The 15,318-nt window shown below is 54.5% G+C and overlaps 1 protein-coding gene across 3 annotated transcripts; it reads left to right on the forward strand.

Annotated features, from left to right (window-relative positions):
- Positions 1 to 33: 33 nt before the first annotated feature.
- On the forward strand, positions 34 to 9,867 carry BORCS8 (BLOC-1 related complex subunit 8). Of its 3 annotated transcripts, none has more exons than XM_021683086.1 (6): positions 34 to 134; positions 2,587 to 2,699; positions 3,169 to 3,233; positions 6,845 to 6,955; positions 8,284 to 8,359; positions 8,713 to 9,867. In XM_021683086.1, exons 1-5 carry the CDS (start codon positions 98 to 100, stop codon positions 8,315 to 8,317), a joined length of 360 nt encoding a protein of 119 aa, XP_021538761.1. In that variant the 5' UTR covers positions 34 to 97; the 3' UTR covers positions 8,318 to 8,359; positions 8,713 to 9,867. The 3 variants fall into 3 exon arrangements, with proteins under 3 accessions (XP_021538761.1, XP_021538762.1, XP_021538763.1); XM_021683087.2 differs by having other exon boundaries at positions 84 to 134; positions 8,717 to 9,867; XM_021683088.2 differs by having other exon boundaries at positions 84 to 134; positions 9,452 to 9,867.
- The last annotated feature ends 5,451 nt before the right edge of the window (positions 9,868 to 15,318 follow it).

A 15,318-nucleotide genomic window follows, 5' to 3' on the forward strand; every position in this document is an offset into this window, starting at 1 on the left:
AGAGTGGCGCAGCGTCTGGTTTCACAGGGGGAGGTTTAGGTAGCCTTCCCCAGAGCCGAACTTCTGCTTCCGGTCTTCGGATCGGTCGGCGGTAGCTATGGAGGAACCGGAGATGCAGCTCAAGGGAAAGAAAGGTGGTGCAGAGCCTCGGGCGGGGCGGAAGGGTGACCCGACAGGGCAGGAGGGGACAAAGGCTTGGAGGGAGCATGCGGGGGAACTAATTGAACTACCATTGAATCCTGGCTCGGCCGTTGACTAGTTTTAAAACCTTTAGAAAGTCTCCGTGCCTCGGTTTTGTCATCTGTAAAATGGGGTGCATGGTAGTCTCTCCCGGTCCCCCCTAGGTTTGTTCTGAGAATTCAATGACCTGATGTTTGTAATGCATTAGAAGAACGCCTGGGACTTGGCAGTCGCTGTGCGTATTATTCCCTAATATGTTTACGCATTTGACTGGGTTTACGTTAAAATATTTGTGAGTCAACGTGTTTACAAATTACAAAGTGCCACAAACTATTTTTAAAAAAGATTTTACTTATTTGACAGAGAGAGACACAGCGAGAGAGGGAACGTAAGCAGGGGGAGTGGGAGAGGGACAAGCAGGCCTCCCACGGAGCAGGGAGCCCGATGCGGGGGCTCGATCCCAGGACCCTGGGATCATGACCTGAGCCACCCAGGCGCCCCTGCCACAAACTATTTTTAACTCATAAAGGTTTTTATTTTATCACACGTTATTTCTAGTTGATTATTTAGAAGGCACAAGTACATTTCATTCCATCTACTTTGCAACAACACAGAAGGGTAAGCTGTTATGTACATTTTCAAAATGAGGAGGACTAGGAGGATTAGAGTACATACAGTTTAGAGGTTGCAGGATGGGCTCTGCCCCACTAAGGGCGCAGTAGTGAGCTAGACAGACTGACACTGGCCAGACTCATGCACAGCCTCCTTTGAATCCCGGACACACCAGCGTTCTCTCTCTTGTCCACCGCTCTGTACTGGGCAATAGCATGGGGTCCATCTCTGTAACAAACCTTGAGTGGGTGCTATTATCACTCTGCTTTTACAGATGAGGAAACAGGCTCAGAGACTCTCCTGCCCTCAAGAATCCAGGCTTTGATTTTTTTTTTTTTCTTGTAAACAGGTAACCTAATAAAGTGTAAGAGAAATGAACAAGGTGCTGAAGGTTGAGAATGAGGTGGAAGGGACATCTGATTAAGCTTGGTGATCAGGGAAGGCCTTGCCCAGGAGGTGACATTTGAGCTGAGACAGGAGGGATGAAAAGAAGCCAGTGAGAGAAGGGCGAGTCAGTGTCAGAACAGCAGGTGCAAAGGCACTGAGGTGGCAAAGTGTTCAGAGCTGTGCAGCAATATGGCAGCTCCTGGTCACAATATTTGTGGGTATTTAATTTAATTAAAATTAGGTAAAATTTAAAATTCATAGGGTGAGCACCGAGTAATGTATAGAATTGTTGAATCACTACATTAGTACACCTGCAACTAATATGACACTGTATGTGGACTATACTGGAATGAAGATTTTAAAAAAATAATAAAATAAAATTCAGTTTGTGAGTCATATTAGCCACATTTCAAGTGCTCAGTGGCCATATGTGCCTAGTGCCTATGTTATTGGACACTATAGAACCTTTCTATCATCTCAGAAAGTTCTTTTGGACAGTACTGGGGTGTTCAAGGAACAGCCAGGAGGTCATTGTGTCTTGGGTGGAGGGTGGAGGGCAGGGAGGTCAACAGCAGGCAGAATATAGAGCCTTATGGACCATAGTAAGTTAGGTGATTTTATGCTGTGGTCGATGGGAGCCATGGGAGGATTTCAGACAAGGGAGGGACATATCTGACAGGTTCATTAGGAGCTCACTTTATCTGTTGTGTGGAGGTTGGACTGTTGGCAGAGGGGAAGCAGGGAGACCAGGGAGGAGCTGACTGAACCTGGTATTCAGGTGGGAGGTGGCCATACCCAGACCAGTGAGGGCAGTGTAGTGGGAAGAATGGATGAGGGAAGAGAGAGGATAGGGAGGAAGCTGAGCGAGGAGTGCTGTCAGGTAAAATTCTTGGCCTGATCCTTCAGGAGAACTCAGAAGGATGAGTTATACCTCCACATTGTCCCAACAAAAGGCATGGGACATGATTTAATACCCTTTGATGGCTGAAGGCCATCCAGGGATCTAAGCTTCCAGGCATTTTCAGGTCCAGTAACTGGTGGGACTCTCTGAAGAAGACTCTCAGATTCATTCCTTGGGATAAAAGGAATGTGAAAAGGGTCCAAGTGGACGGAAGCAGTGTCTACTACAGGTGGGCTTGGGAGGGGAAAATCATGAGTCCACTGGATGTGTTAACATCATGATAAATGAGGCCTTTTCTGTGACCATCTCCTTCCACCTATCACCGGGGCCACAGGTGACCTAGCTCCTGGGTGGGACACCGGACAGTCCTCACTGCCTAGCTGGACTCATGGATTAAGCAGTCAAGAGTCTTATGCTTTGTCCCCGTGTCTCTGCTGCCCTTCCCCTTGTTCTGCCATCCCCCCCCCCCCCCCCCCCCTACGCCCAACTGTTGATTTTCAATCCAGTCACAGACAAGTTCACTGAGAGCGTCTATGTCCTGGCCAACGAGCCGTCCGTGGCCCTATACCGGCTGCAGGAGCATGTGCGCCGCTCTCTGCCCGAGCTGGCCCAGCATAAGGTGAGCTCCACTTGCCCCTTCCCCTGCCCTCCCCCAGAGTCCTCACGTCATGAGCCAGGACCTGCTATGTGGAGCTGGGGCTGTTGGGGGAGGAGTCAAGGCTGGGACCCCGGCAAGGAGGCACGAGGTCACTGAGACAGGTTGGGGCCATGGGTGGACAGACTTGGGAGAAGGGGACGCAGGATGTGCATTTGTTGTGACCTGTGTAGTGAGAAGGAGGCAGCTGCATGTGGACCCGAGGGAAAGATGTGCCAGGCAGAGGGCACAGCCGGTGCAGAGGCTCTGAAGCACGGTAGCCAGGTGTTCAGAGAAAGCCCAGACTGGTGGGGGAGGGGATCTGTAGGAGGGAAGATCAGAATGGAGGTGGCTGGTCTCTGGCCACAGTGATGGGTGATGAGGTGCTCCGTCCCAGAGAACTGGGAGGGTGGAGGTGGCAGCCCCCTTGATGACAGCTTCCTATCCCCCATAGGCCGACATGCAGCGGTGGGAGGAGCAGAGCCAGGGAGCCATTTACACAGTGGAGTATGCCTGCAGGTGAGCACTGAAGCCTCCCTGCTGCCGGGGGGCACCTCTTGGGCATTCAGGGGCACCTCAGCCAGCTGCCCAGTGAATCTTGCCCTGCTGAATGCACCTGAGTTGAGGCATGTGGATCTCGACTTCCCTGGCCACACAGCAGGTTCCAGCCCAGGCCTGTGCTTCTTACCATCGGCCCCACCCGCACGTGCCTCAGGCAGGCTTCTTCAGGGAGCTGAGCCCCTCCGCATGTGTCATAGGAAGGGGTGATAACGGTCTCGGGAAGGTGCCAACTGGGCCGGGAGCTGGTGCCTCAAGGGGTACTTCCCTCCCACAGCCAGGACCACAGACTGGCCAGTGGGATGAACAGCAGCTTGCGGGGAGGTCCAAAGCACAAATGTGGCTGTTTATTTTTAAATGTTTATTTATTTATTTAATTTATTTATTTTAAGATTTTATTTGTTTATTAGAGAGCACAAGTGCAGGGGGTGCAGAGGGAGAGTGAGAGACTCCCCACTGAGTAGGGAGCCCGATGTGGGACTCGATCCCAGGACTCTGGGATCATGACCTGAGCCGAAGGCAGACTCTTAATGGACTGAGCCACCCAGGTGCCGCTTAAACTTTGATTTCTTTCCATTTTATTTTTTTAATTTTAAGTAGGCTCCACACCCAATGTGGGGCTCGAACTCACGACCCTGAGGTCAAGAGCTGCAAGCTCCACTGAGTGAGCCAGCGAGTCGCCCCTCCAGTTTTTTTTATTGTGTAACATACACATAAAATTTATCACTTTGGCCATTTTTAAGTGTACAGTTCAGTGGTATTAAATACATTCGTAATGCTCTACAGCCATCACCACCATCCATTTCCAGAATTTTTTTCATCTGGCAAATCTGAAATTCTCCCCGTTAAACACTAACTCACCTTCCCCTCTCTCCTAGCCCCTGGCATCCACCATTCTGTTTCCTATTTATGAATCTGACCATTCTAGGGACCTCACACAATTGGAGTCTTACAGTATTTGTCTTTTGTGTCCGTCTCCTGTCCCTCAGCATGCTGTCCCCCAGGTCTCCCTATGTGGCAGCCTGTGTCAGAATGTCCTTCCTCTTGAAGGTCAAATGGCATCCCATTGCATAGGGGCACCACATCGTAGGCATCTGTCAGTGGATATTTGGGTGGCTTCCATGCTTTAGCTACTGTGGACAGTGCTGCTATGAACGTGGGTGGACCATTTCTTCTTCTTCTTTTTTTTTTTTTTTTAAGATTTTATTTATTTATTTGAGAGAGAGAGAATGAGAGAGAGAGAGAGCATGAGGGGGGAGGGTCAGAGGGAGAAGCAGACTCCTCGCTGAGCAGGGAGCCCGGTGCGGGACTTGATCCCGGGACTCCAGGATCATGACCCGAGCGGAAGGCAGTCGCTTAACCAGCTGAGCCACCCAGGCGCCCTATTCTTATTCTTCTTAGTTTGTGTTTAGCTTTCGCTAAATCTTCAGATCCTCCCCGTCCCGCCCCCGCTAAGGGAAAGGTGTGTGAGAGAGTAAAAAGCGGTAGTCAGCGTTTCTTTTCATCATTGCACCTTTGCAGGGCTTGCCTCCTGCTCTTCTGTTGGTTCCCCTGACTATACTTAATGTCCTGGCTTGTTCTGTTTGCCTCGGGAGTCTGGCAGTTTTATTTAGAAGCGCCGCTTGCCCTTTGTGCTGGCTAAGTCATTTTGGTGGAGGCCAGACACCCCAGCAGTTCTCATCTGTGGCACCGTGGGCTTGGCCTGCCTGTTTCTGTTGTGTGGGTGAAGGTTCCTTGACAGGAAGTCCTGCTGCCAGGGGCACTGAGCTGAGTGTTCTGCCATCAGCAGCCTTGGCCCCTCCACTGGGACAGATGGCGGTTTCTTGAGGATGGTGGCCTCAGATACCCTCCTTAATTAGCTCAAGGAAGAGTAGAAAAGAAGTAGAGGAGTTTCTGTCTCACGTCTGCCAAACAGCTGCCAGACAGCTTCTGGACAGCTGCGAGCTCGCTAGCGAGGCCCAGGTTAAAGGAAGAACACGTCAGAGTCCGTACTTTCTCCTGGTTCTTCTAGCTGCCCCGTCTAGTGCAGGAGTCCAGGCTAAGGGTGACTGTTCACACTTAAAATTTTAATGCAGCAAAATGAAATAAAAGATTCATCTCCTCTGTCTCACATAACCATATTTCAGGTGCTTAGCAGCCAAGTCAGTGGATAAAGAATGTATCTACCATGTTCCAGAAAGTTCCACTGGGCCATGCTGAGCTAGGCAGGAGGCCAGTGTACTCTAAGCACTTCTCTTGAGGGAGATGCAAATTTCTCTATGCTAGGAGACCAGGTTTCCTTTACGGACACGAAAGAGCCCTTATCTTTTAGTTGTTCAAAATGCTTTACACAGTGTTAACAGTTGGTGTAAAATTTAAAGGTATTAAATTGGGGTAAACTATTCAGTAGGGAACTTATAATAGCGAGCTTTTTATCAAGGTGGGTAAACAGAAAAGCTGACTGCATTTGGTGGTGCTAAGATGAGCAAGCTAACAGAGCAGGTGACAGCCAAGGCTCCTCCCCGCCCCCACTCCTGCTTTGATCTCCTGGCCATTTTCCAGCAGGTCCCTGGCTGATAATAAATGGGAGTGAGTGATTTCTTGGTCTTTATTAGAAGGGCTTTAAAATGACACTTTTATTTTTACTGCAGATGTTACACAGGTGACTTGCTGGCATTAGCAAGGCCCTGAGTGCTGGTAAACATTTTCCTGTAGTGCCTTTGGAAAGGCCATTTTCCTTAGACATTCATCAATGTGGTACCAACACAAGGTTAGCACAGCTTTGCCGTGGTACCCCCCCCCCCGGCAACGGTGGTGAATTATTCTAGCTCCCTCCAAACTCACCTCCAGAGCTTTTCATAGTTGAGTTGATAAGCTTCCTTCAGAGGCAGGAATAGGTTATCTAAGAGGAAAGCAAGATGTCTTTGAGGTTATCTTTACATGCTTATAGCTTCTTCAAAACATTAGGTGATCTAGGGGCACCTGGGCGGCTCAGTTGGTTAAGCATCTACCTTTGGCTGAGGTCATGATCCCAGGGTCCTGGGATCCAATCCCACATCGGGCTCCCTGCTCAGCAGGGGGGCCTGCTTCTGTCTCTCCCTCTGCCATTCCCCCTGCTTGTGCTGTCTCTCTCTCTCTCTCCAATAAATAAATAAAATCTTTACAAAAAAACCAACCAAACAAACAAAAAAAGATTAGTTGATCTAGCAGCAGGGATGTAAAAGTTGCATCTGGGGTGCCTGGCTGCCTCAGGAGAAAGAGCATGTGACCCTTGATCTCGGGGTCATGAGTTCGAGCCCTGTGTTAGGTGTAGAGATTACTTAAGTGAATAAATAAATAAAAACTTTAAAAAAAGTTGCATCTGGCCATCATGTGCTCTGTTGGGTGGATATCATCTAGGTACGGCAGGAAAATCGAAACTTGAAGCCCATGATAAGCCCTCCAGGAGGACCATAGCATCCCCCAGGTGCCTGCTGAGCCCTGAGCCCGTGCAGGCCCCCCACCAACCTCCATTTGGGAGGATACACCCGCACGCGTGGGAAGGGGAGGGTAAAGCAGGCGTGGCGCCGACTGGGTCCATCCTCCCATTTCAGCGCCGTGAAGAACCTTGTCGACAGCAGCATCTACTTCCGCAGCGTGGAGGGTCTTCTCAAACAGGCCATCAGCATCCGGGACCACATGAACGCTGCCGCCCAGGGCCACAGGTAGCTCCGGGGACCGCCCCCTCCTGCTGCTCTCAGCCTCCTCGCTGTAAGGACCTTTGCTGCTCAGCCAGGAACTGCTGCTTCTCACTCCTTAGCTCCCTTTCCTCATCTCATGGTGTCTGGTGGCTTCCTCTCGTCCTTTGGCATCTGTAGTGGGAGAGTTCAGCCACTCAGCACCTAGTCCTGAGCTCTGCTGTGGGCCCAGCCCGGGGCTGGGGACTGGGGACACGGCAGTGACCAACACCCACGTGCTCATGGTCTCACGGGGAGGCACACAGCGATCAGGTAAACACGGAACAGACGAGCACTTCAGATGCATGAAGGAAGAAAAGGGAGGTGGGAGCAGAGGCCTGAACACCATGCAGACAGAGGTGCCCTGGGGAGGGTGTTCCAGGTTGGACAGCGGTGAGGCCAGAGGCCTTGGGGCTGGTGTTGGAGGAACATCTAGGAGGTGGGTGTGGCCAGAGCTGGGGAGCAAGGGGGAGCCAGCGGGGTGGGCAGGGGCCTTGCCGGCAGCAGGGAGGGCTCCAGAGCTAAAGGAGGCTTCAGACCGAGCACCAGATGGCCTCAAAATGAAAAGCACTTGCAGTCCTTGCACACGGGGGAGAGAGTTTTTGTTTTCATTTTCACGCTAACGTAATAAACATGCATTTGAACACACGGGCACGTGCTGTGAGCTGGAACCCGACTTTGAGATGTGTCTGGCTCCTTCAGTTTAGGGGTTCTGGCGTGCCTGTTCCCCACCAGACATTTAGAAAGAAAAAAAAATCTGTGTCACTGTTTCTGAAAACTGAGACACAAGAATTGTCAAAAACAAAAAAAGCCTTGTGGATGTGTAAGAATGGGTGTGCCGCCGTTTCTCTCTGAGGGTAGCATCGCGTGCATTTCTCTGGGTTCGTTGTGCCGCAGGTCAGTGACAGCCATCCGGACAAGAGTTTACTGTGTAGTGTCACGCACGGCACCCTATGCACAGTAGGGCTGCGAAAAGCCATCGCCCTGACTTTTCATTCACCGTGTCCCGAGCGCTTTCGAAGGCCTTGCTTGGGCCTGCTGCTGTGAAAAGGCAGGTGCTTCTGAAAAAGGCCATAGCAGTGTGAGGTGCTGCTCCCCCTTCTCTGTGTGGGTTTGAAGGACCCGGTCCTGCATGAGTCCCCACCATGACCTCTGAAGTGGGTGGCTGGTCCCATTTTTACAGAGGATGCCCTGAAGGCTGAGGCCAAGGGTCTTAGGGGACTGGAGGGTGATCCAGTCCCATCTCCAGCCTAAGTGAGCAGGCCCGACTGGCCTCTGACTTTGGCCTCAAGGACGCTGCTCATGTTTTGTTCCAGCCCTGAGGAACCACCCCCGCCCTCCTCAGCCTGATCCCAGAAGAGACTTGGAGGTGCTTTGGCCCCTCTGACGCAGGTCAGTGCCAAGTGGGGTCGTGAGCCTCTGTCCTCCATGCTCTGAACTAACGCACCCTCTCCGTGTCCCAAAAGGGACCTGCTTGTCTAACCACTTGGGCTTTCTCCCTGGGCTTGTAGGATGCTTTCATCAGTGGGAGGCTTCAGGGTGGTAGGGACCTTGAGCCCTCTTCTGCTCAGGACGTCGTCAGCCCTTCTCCTTTGTGCTCTTTTCTGCCATCTTCCTGCCCCTTATCCAGGCCACAGGCCCTGTCCCAACCCCAGGTTCCCCCTGCCAAGACAGAAAGGGGATCCCATGTTTCTCCTAGCCTGCCACGTGCCCGCTGCTTGCTCCACTCACACACATTCTCTCAGGCAGAGCCCAGCGTGGCGGTTACCCACCCAGCTCAGGAATCTTCGCCCCATTGCTGACCTGCCGCGTGACCCTGAGAAAGTCCCTCCCCTCTCCGGTCTCTGCTTGTCCCTTCTGTCAGAGAGGCTCGTCAGGCAGCGGAGGGTGCTGCGCCCAGTGCTGTGTGTCATAGCTGTCAGCTACTGCTGCATGACAGACTCTCCCAGAACTTAGGGGCCTACACACCAGTCGTGGGCCTGCTCACAGTTCTCCAACGTGGGCTGGGCCCTGCTGGGCAGGTTGGCCGGGCTGACCTGGAGGCCGCCATCTGGCACTCATCAGAGTTCGCTGGGGCTGCACAGTCAGAGGCGGCCTTGCTGTCACGTCTGAATCTTGACCAGTGCTGTCTGGCTGCTGGGGGTCCAGTCCTCCTGGGCACGGCCTCCCGGGCAGGCCAGCCCAGGCTTCTCTGGGGACCGGGTGCCAAAGAGAGCAGCCCCGGCGTGCATGACGTTCACCTTGCAGCTGTTCCATTTGTCAAGGCCAGCCACGTGGCCAGGCCCAAAAGCCGAGGGGAGAGGCCTGCAGGGAGGCATCAACACCAGGAGTGTGGCTGAGCGCGTGAGGAGAGCACAGCGCCCAGGAAGGCCGCGCATGTTGCTCTTCTGTGCCCGTGGAGGGCAGACCCCGGCAGATGGGAGGCCCCTGAGGGACTTTCTAGCCCTTACTCTTGTAGCTCTCAAAGCCCTGCTCATTTGCCAGGCACTGTGATGGCGCTCTCAGAGGGCTGGGGTGGGGACCAGGCCTTCACAGCCCCAGAGCAACAGCGCCTCCCCAGAGCCGAGAGGCAGCAGAGCTCCTGCCCGTGCGGTCTAAGGACTTCATGAACAGCTGCTGGATGCTACGTTTAGCTCTCTGGGGGTACTGGGGAGTCCCACAGGCTGTGGGATCACCTAGGGGGCAGCGGCAGGGCCTGGAGCCGGGGGAGCTGCCAAGAGGGTCAGCAGCCCACCCCAGTGGCCTGCACAGGGTTGCCCACCAGCCCTGGGCCATCATCTCCCTCCACCCATGTCTTTGCCCTGGTCCCTCCCACCATCCAGCCTCAAGGGTGCTGCCCTTCCGACACCCCGTGTCTTCTACCGTCCCTCTGCTGCTGCAGCCCCTCGGAATAAAATGCTCTGTGGCTCCTCTGGATCCTGCCTGTGTCCCTACAGACCCTGGTCCCTTCCTCTTCAGAATTGCTGCCCACTGTCCCTCTCAGAGTCTTCCATCCCCACTTTTCCCCCAATACTGTGCCCCACAGGGTGATTGGTGGCCTTTATAGGGTCTAGTTGTAGTCTCCCCGGCTTCTGACTTCACCTGCCTTTCCAGTCCTGGGCCTGTACGCACGGTTCCCTTTTATAGAAGAGGAAACAGTCTCAGAGAGGTGAGGCGGGGTCACCACCCTTGACTGGAAGTGGGAGTCCTACGCAGCCCCTCCAAGCCCTGGGTTTCACTTCTCCGTCCCACCCAGGCTCCTGCCTCAGGTGATGCCTCATCAGGGTGACCTTGCAGCCCTGGGGGTCTCACACCTCTCCCTGACCCTCATCCCCCAGCCCAACTAAAGCCGGGCCTTTGGACACAACTCTGGGATCCGGCAGGGACTGAAGACCGAGTAAGTGTGGCCAGCACATTCCTCTTCTGCCCAGAGCCTCTGGGCCCCTCTGTGAATGTCTAGAGATAAGGCTTTGCTGCCCCTGGACACCTGCTTGCCCCCCGTCAATCATGGACACGGTCATGGCCATGGCCCCTCAGCCCAGTAACTGCCACCCTGTTAAACCTGATCAGCCACTCACTGTGTGCCCAGCACTATGCTGGGGCTTTTGCAAGGGTCATCTTTTCATCCTTCATCCTCAGGCAGCCTTGTAAGGCAGGGGTCACCGCCAAATACAAATGGGAGAAGAGTCTTCAAGAGGTGGCATGAGCTGTACAAGGTCACACAGTGGACTCATCTGGCTTAGTCCCAGCCCTGTCTCTGACATGCTGTGTGACATGGGGCCCAGAGCTGGGTCTCTCTCGTTCTCCCTTTCTCCACCTGGACAAGGAAGGCTGGGCTGGACCTTCTCTACAGGCTGAAGGGGGCATTTGTGTACCTGCCTGCACGGCCCACATCTGTCTTGAGCAGAAATGCCCACCCCAGACTCGGGCCATATGGAAAAGCTACCTTTCATTGGCCAATCAGAGCCACCCTCTCCCAGGTGACCGAGATTGGGTGGAGATGAGCGTGTGACCCAGGGAGAGGTCTCACCCAGAAATTTTGCTGGGAAGCATGGGGAAGTCACCATCTTCCCATTAGGGTTGTTGAGCTAGGCAGATAGAAGGGGAGACCAAGAACACTTGTGGGGTCCTAGACCTAGCTGTACCCGACACCAGCAAAACTCGATTCCTCAGTATCATTAGTCTCCAACTTACTGTATTTGCCAAAATTGCTCTGAGTCAATTTCTGCTGACTACAGGAGAGCCCACACTGACCACTATGACTGTCAAGGCTGGAAGGTCATGCTCCAAGGTCAGCTGTGTGTCATTGCAGTATCTAGCACCAGATATCAGGGAGAGCAGAATGGAGTTATTTGGGGTAGAGTCAGGGTGAGTCACAGGCCCACTGCTCTGGTTGGGAGAGAGAGGTGCCAAGAGTCAGGGGCACCCTAGGGGAGAGAGGGTCCTGGTGGGGTGTCAGTGTTGTGGAGGAGCCTGAGGGTCTAGAACGGGGTTCATGAACACAGGAGGTGTGGAAGGACTACCTCCCACAGCCAGGAAATAGGGCAGTTCTTTCCCCTTTCTAGGGTGTATTAGGGGCCTCAGTCCACCATCCTGCCTCCGCACTGCCCCAGCTCAGTTTTGCAGGGAGGGAGGATCCTTAAGTCCACCCCATTAGTGGCCTTGACTGGTGTGTGGCATCCCCCAGAGTCACTCTCCCTGTTTGCCCACTCTGAAGGTGCTTCTTGTCTGACTGTCCTTCCACCTGTCCGTCAAGCAGCCATTTGTCCAGCAAACCTTGACTGCCCTCTGTGGGCCAGGCCCTGCCCAGGGATGCCCTGGTGAGCAAGACAGGCCAGCCCTGTCAGACCTAGGGGTCAGACTGGCAGGACAGACAGGCAGCTAAGTAAGTTAATTGCATATATTCCAGGGGCTGCCGAGGGCTTGCTCCTGCCCTGTGACCTAGGCGGGAGCATCCGTGGTGTGCCCCAGACCATCCCAGGGCTCCCCATCACCCACAGTCCCTCCGTGCGATCTCAGCTAATGACTCATAGTGTTCTCCATTCAAAGAGCAGGACTCTGGCCTGAAGACCCCTCACACTCCCAGCCCGGGGGCTCCCTATGTCGCTGGTTTATTTGCATTTCATTTGCATGTCCGTCTCCCACTCCCACCTAGAGAACGTTCACACCCGCTGGCCACCAGGGGGCGCAAGAGGCAAAGACTTGGTCAGCCCAGTGGGCCTCCCAAGTGGTCATTGTCCGCATTCCTGGCTGTTCCTGCTGGGTGCATTGTGATCCTCTGCTCTTTTTCACCCCATACGTCCTTGCTCCCATTTTTCAGAGCGTGAACTAAGGTTCCATGAGGCCGGTTTACCCAGCAGGACCTCGCACCTACCCCCATGTGCTTGCTCCTGGGCTCTGCTGGCAGCCTCCCCTCCTTGCCAAGGCAGAGGTGTGGGCATTCTGAGACCCGACTCAGTAGGATTTGCTCCCAGGACAGCCCCAGAGATAGGAATTGGGGGTAGCTGGGAGAGAGGCAGTGAGCTCCTTGTCCCATGAGGCATTCAAGCTGGAACCTAGGACGCCTGAGGGTAGGGATGACCTGTAAAGGATCTCAGCTCTGGGTGAATTGTGAGGCCACTCCAGCCTCTTTCAAATCTGTGGATGGGGTAAAAGGAGGCTCAAGAGAATAGTGACTTGCCCCCAGTTGGCCCACAGTGGTCAGGATGGGACTGAGACTTCAGTTTTGGCTTTTTGTCCTTAGCCCCAATCCAAGTTCTGTTTTTTATTTCGGGCCTGCTCTATACCCCCAGACGGTTCTACCCCTAGGAAATTCCTTCCTAGCTCTGCCACATCCCCCAGCGAAGTCTTTGGTTGCCTCAGCTTGGTCCCCATGCCCCTCCATCACTCAGACCCTCTCCAGGGCTCTCTAGTTCTTCAAGAAACCCTTGGATACACCCCTTTGGTGCCACCACACACGGGACCCGGCCTGGAGGAGCCTCCATGATGGGGGAAACCGAATCCGACACAGACATCCCCAACCGCCTGGGTCAGTGATGGGCTGGGAGGAGGAATGGGGATAGAGGAACCCCAGATGGGAGGAGGGGGCATTGAAGGTGGGCCTCGAAATGATTCCAGCCTCCAGGAGGAGGGGCTGCTATTATCCCCATTTTTCACATGAGCGAACAGGCTCACAGTGGTGCAGTGACCAGCCTGAGATCATGCAGTGAGTGGCAATGGGAACTGGGATGGGGACCTAGGCTCTCTAACCCTGAGGCCCTATCTACTGGACCACACTATACTTGCCATGGAGGGTCCTTCAAAGCCTTCCCATTCTGACATTGTGGGAGGGGATCTGGAGGAGGGAGAGGCAGCTTTTCCATTCCTTCCTACCTTCTCACCCTACCTCCACCTGTGCACACATCCCCCATCCTCCAGGCCCCTTCCCAAATCACCCTCTATGGCCCTTTCTACTCCTCCCCCCCAACCCTCCCTTCCACTCTCCAACCTCATACTCCAGCAACTAAGGGTGTCCCCTCATCTGAGAAGACTGAGGTCGACACTTTGACTGCCCTGCTGGGGGATGAAGGGTAGAGGACAGGAACTGGGGTAAAGACAAAAAGAAGGGGCTGTTACAGAAAACAGTGTGAGTCATAGAAGGTGGAATTGGCCAGAATGGGAAGGGGGGTGTGGAACATGAGTGGTGGTGGTGGGGGGAGCAGGGGCAGGAACATAGGAGGGAAGCCCTAGTGGTGGGAGGGGGCAGTGGGTGGGATGCATGGGGGTAGACCCAGCCAGCTCAGATCAGGCAGACCCTTCCCGACATGCCCTGGTTACTCCCAGAGCTGCTCCAGCTGCTGCCCTCACGTAACCAGAGCCTGCCTGTTGCATCAGAGGCGGGCGGGCAGCCACGGGTAAATAGAGCAGCCCTCGGGGGGCCCGGGGCTCCCCAGCCACCTGCACGCTCCCCAAGCCTTGTTCTGTGCTTTGGAGCCAAGGCAGAAGCCCCCATCCTAGCCTGGGCTCTGGTGTGTCCTTGGGACATCTGAGTGTTTGGCGTTGGGCATTGTGGGGGCAGTGTAGTGGGGGCAGAGGCAGGACCCCTGGTCCCTACCTTCTGACAGTGTGAACCCTAGCTTATGTCCAAAGATGAAAGCTTTGCCCAGACTAGGGATCCAAACTGCCCATGTCACAGATGGGTAGATTGAGGTTTGGGGAGAGGCCTCCCAGAACCCCAGTTCCCTGCCTCAGTGTCCCCCCCCCCCACATCTCTGCATGCTCCCCACAGAGTCCAGGAGTCTAGCCATCTCCTGTTGTCTTCCAAGAAGGTGGATACCAGGCAGCCGTTGCAACCCACCTGCTCTCCCACTTTATCTGCCCCAAATCGACCCCTTCCTCTCCATCTCGAGCTTCTCTTTGGATGCCCAGCCCAGTCTGCTTCTGCCTACTGCTCTGGCTTCGTCTCCCTCATCTCCCCCACCAAAGAATGCTCTGCACTCTGCCGCTACACTTTTGCAAGTGCTGTTGCCTCTTGGAAAACCCTTCTCCCAGTGGCAAACTCCTATTCATGCTTCAAGGCCCAGTAAAATGCCCCCTTTTCTGGGAAGCCCTCCCTGGCTCCCCAGAGCTGGGGGAGTGTGTGGCAGCTCTGCCTTCTCTAGGATTACACAGTCCAAAATCATCTTCATTCTGTAATTCTATTCACATTGATTCACTCACCAATCCTGTTCTGATTTCCTTTCTGGACCTGGCCCTCTGCTGGGTGGTGCTGGGATCCCAGGGAGGGAGTGGATACAGGGGTCCGGACTGGGGTCTAGTCCTGGAAGCCACACCCCCTGCACACAGCTGACCTTTCAAGTGGAGGAGGACACCCAGCAGCCAGAGGGGTCTGTTGCCCTCCTGTGGAGACACGGGAGGCAAGCAAGCATCCAGCCACAGGGGGCACATACGAGCAAGCCCACATCGGCGACCCCAGAGCAACAGTCCCTCCATTTGGGTGAGAGGAAGGATCAGTGTTGGCTTCCGGAAGGGCTCCGTCCCTGGGGCCTTCAGGGTCTTGGGTCAGAGTTATATCTCACTCAGTTTAGAGTAAGTCTAGGGTTGGGGCTAGCAGTGATCCGAACTAGAGACAGGGTCCGAATTAGCGTCAGGGTCACAGTAGTAAGGTCAGGGCACGCAGTGAGGGCGGGGGCAGTCTGGCGGGTCTGATCCAGCCCCCGCCCTGGTCCCCTCTCTTCATTATACGCCCTCCTCATTTCAGCGTCTTCCGGGCTCTGAGTCCGGGTCCCTAGAACTCCCGGGGCGGGGCCACGCCCAAGTGCCTGCCCATCACGGCCCATATGCAAATGATCCCCACCCCAACCAATCAGCTCCCGTGGGGGCGGGGCCGCCCG

This window comes from Neomonachus schauinslandi, chromosome 1 (assembly GCF_002201575.2).
Source record: "Neomonachus schauinslandi chromosome 1, ASM220157v2, whole genome shotgun sequence".
Lineage (NCBI taxonomy): Eukaryota > Metazoa > Chordata > Mammalia > Carnivora > Phocidae > Neomonachus > Neomonachus schauinslandi.

Coding starts and splice junctions, on each gene's coding strand:
- BORCS8 (XM_021683086.1), top strand. CDS start 98: ATGGAGGAACCGGAGATGCAGCTCAAGGGAAAGAAAG. Junction 2,700..3,168: donor CCGAGCTGGCCCAGCATAAG/GTGAGCTCCACT, acceptor TATCCCCCATAG/GCCGACATGCAGCGGTGGGA. Junction 6,956..8,283: donor GCTGCCGCCCAGGGCCACAG/GTAGCTCCGGGG, acceptor GTTTTGTTCCAG/CCCTGAGGAACCACCCCCGC.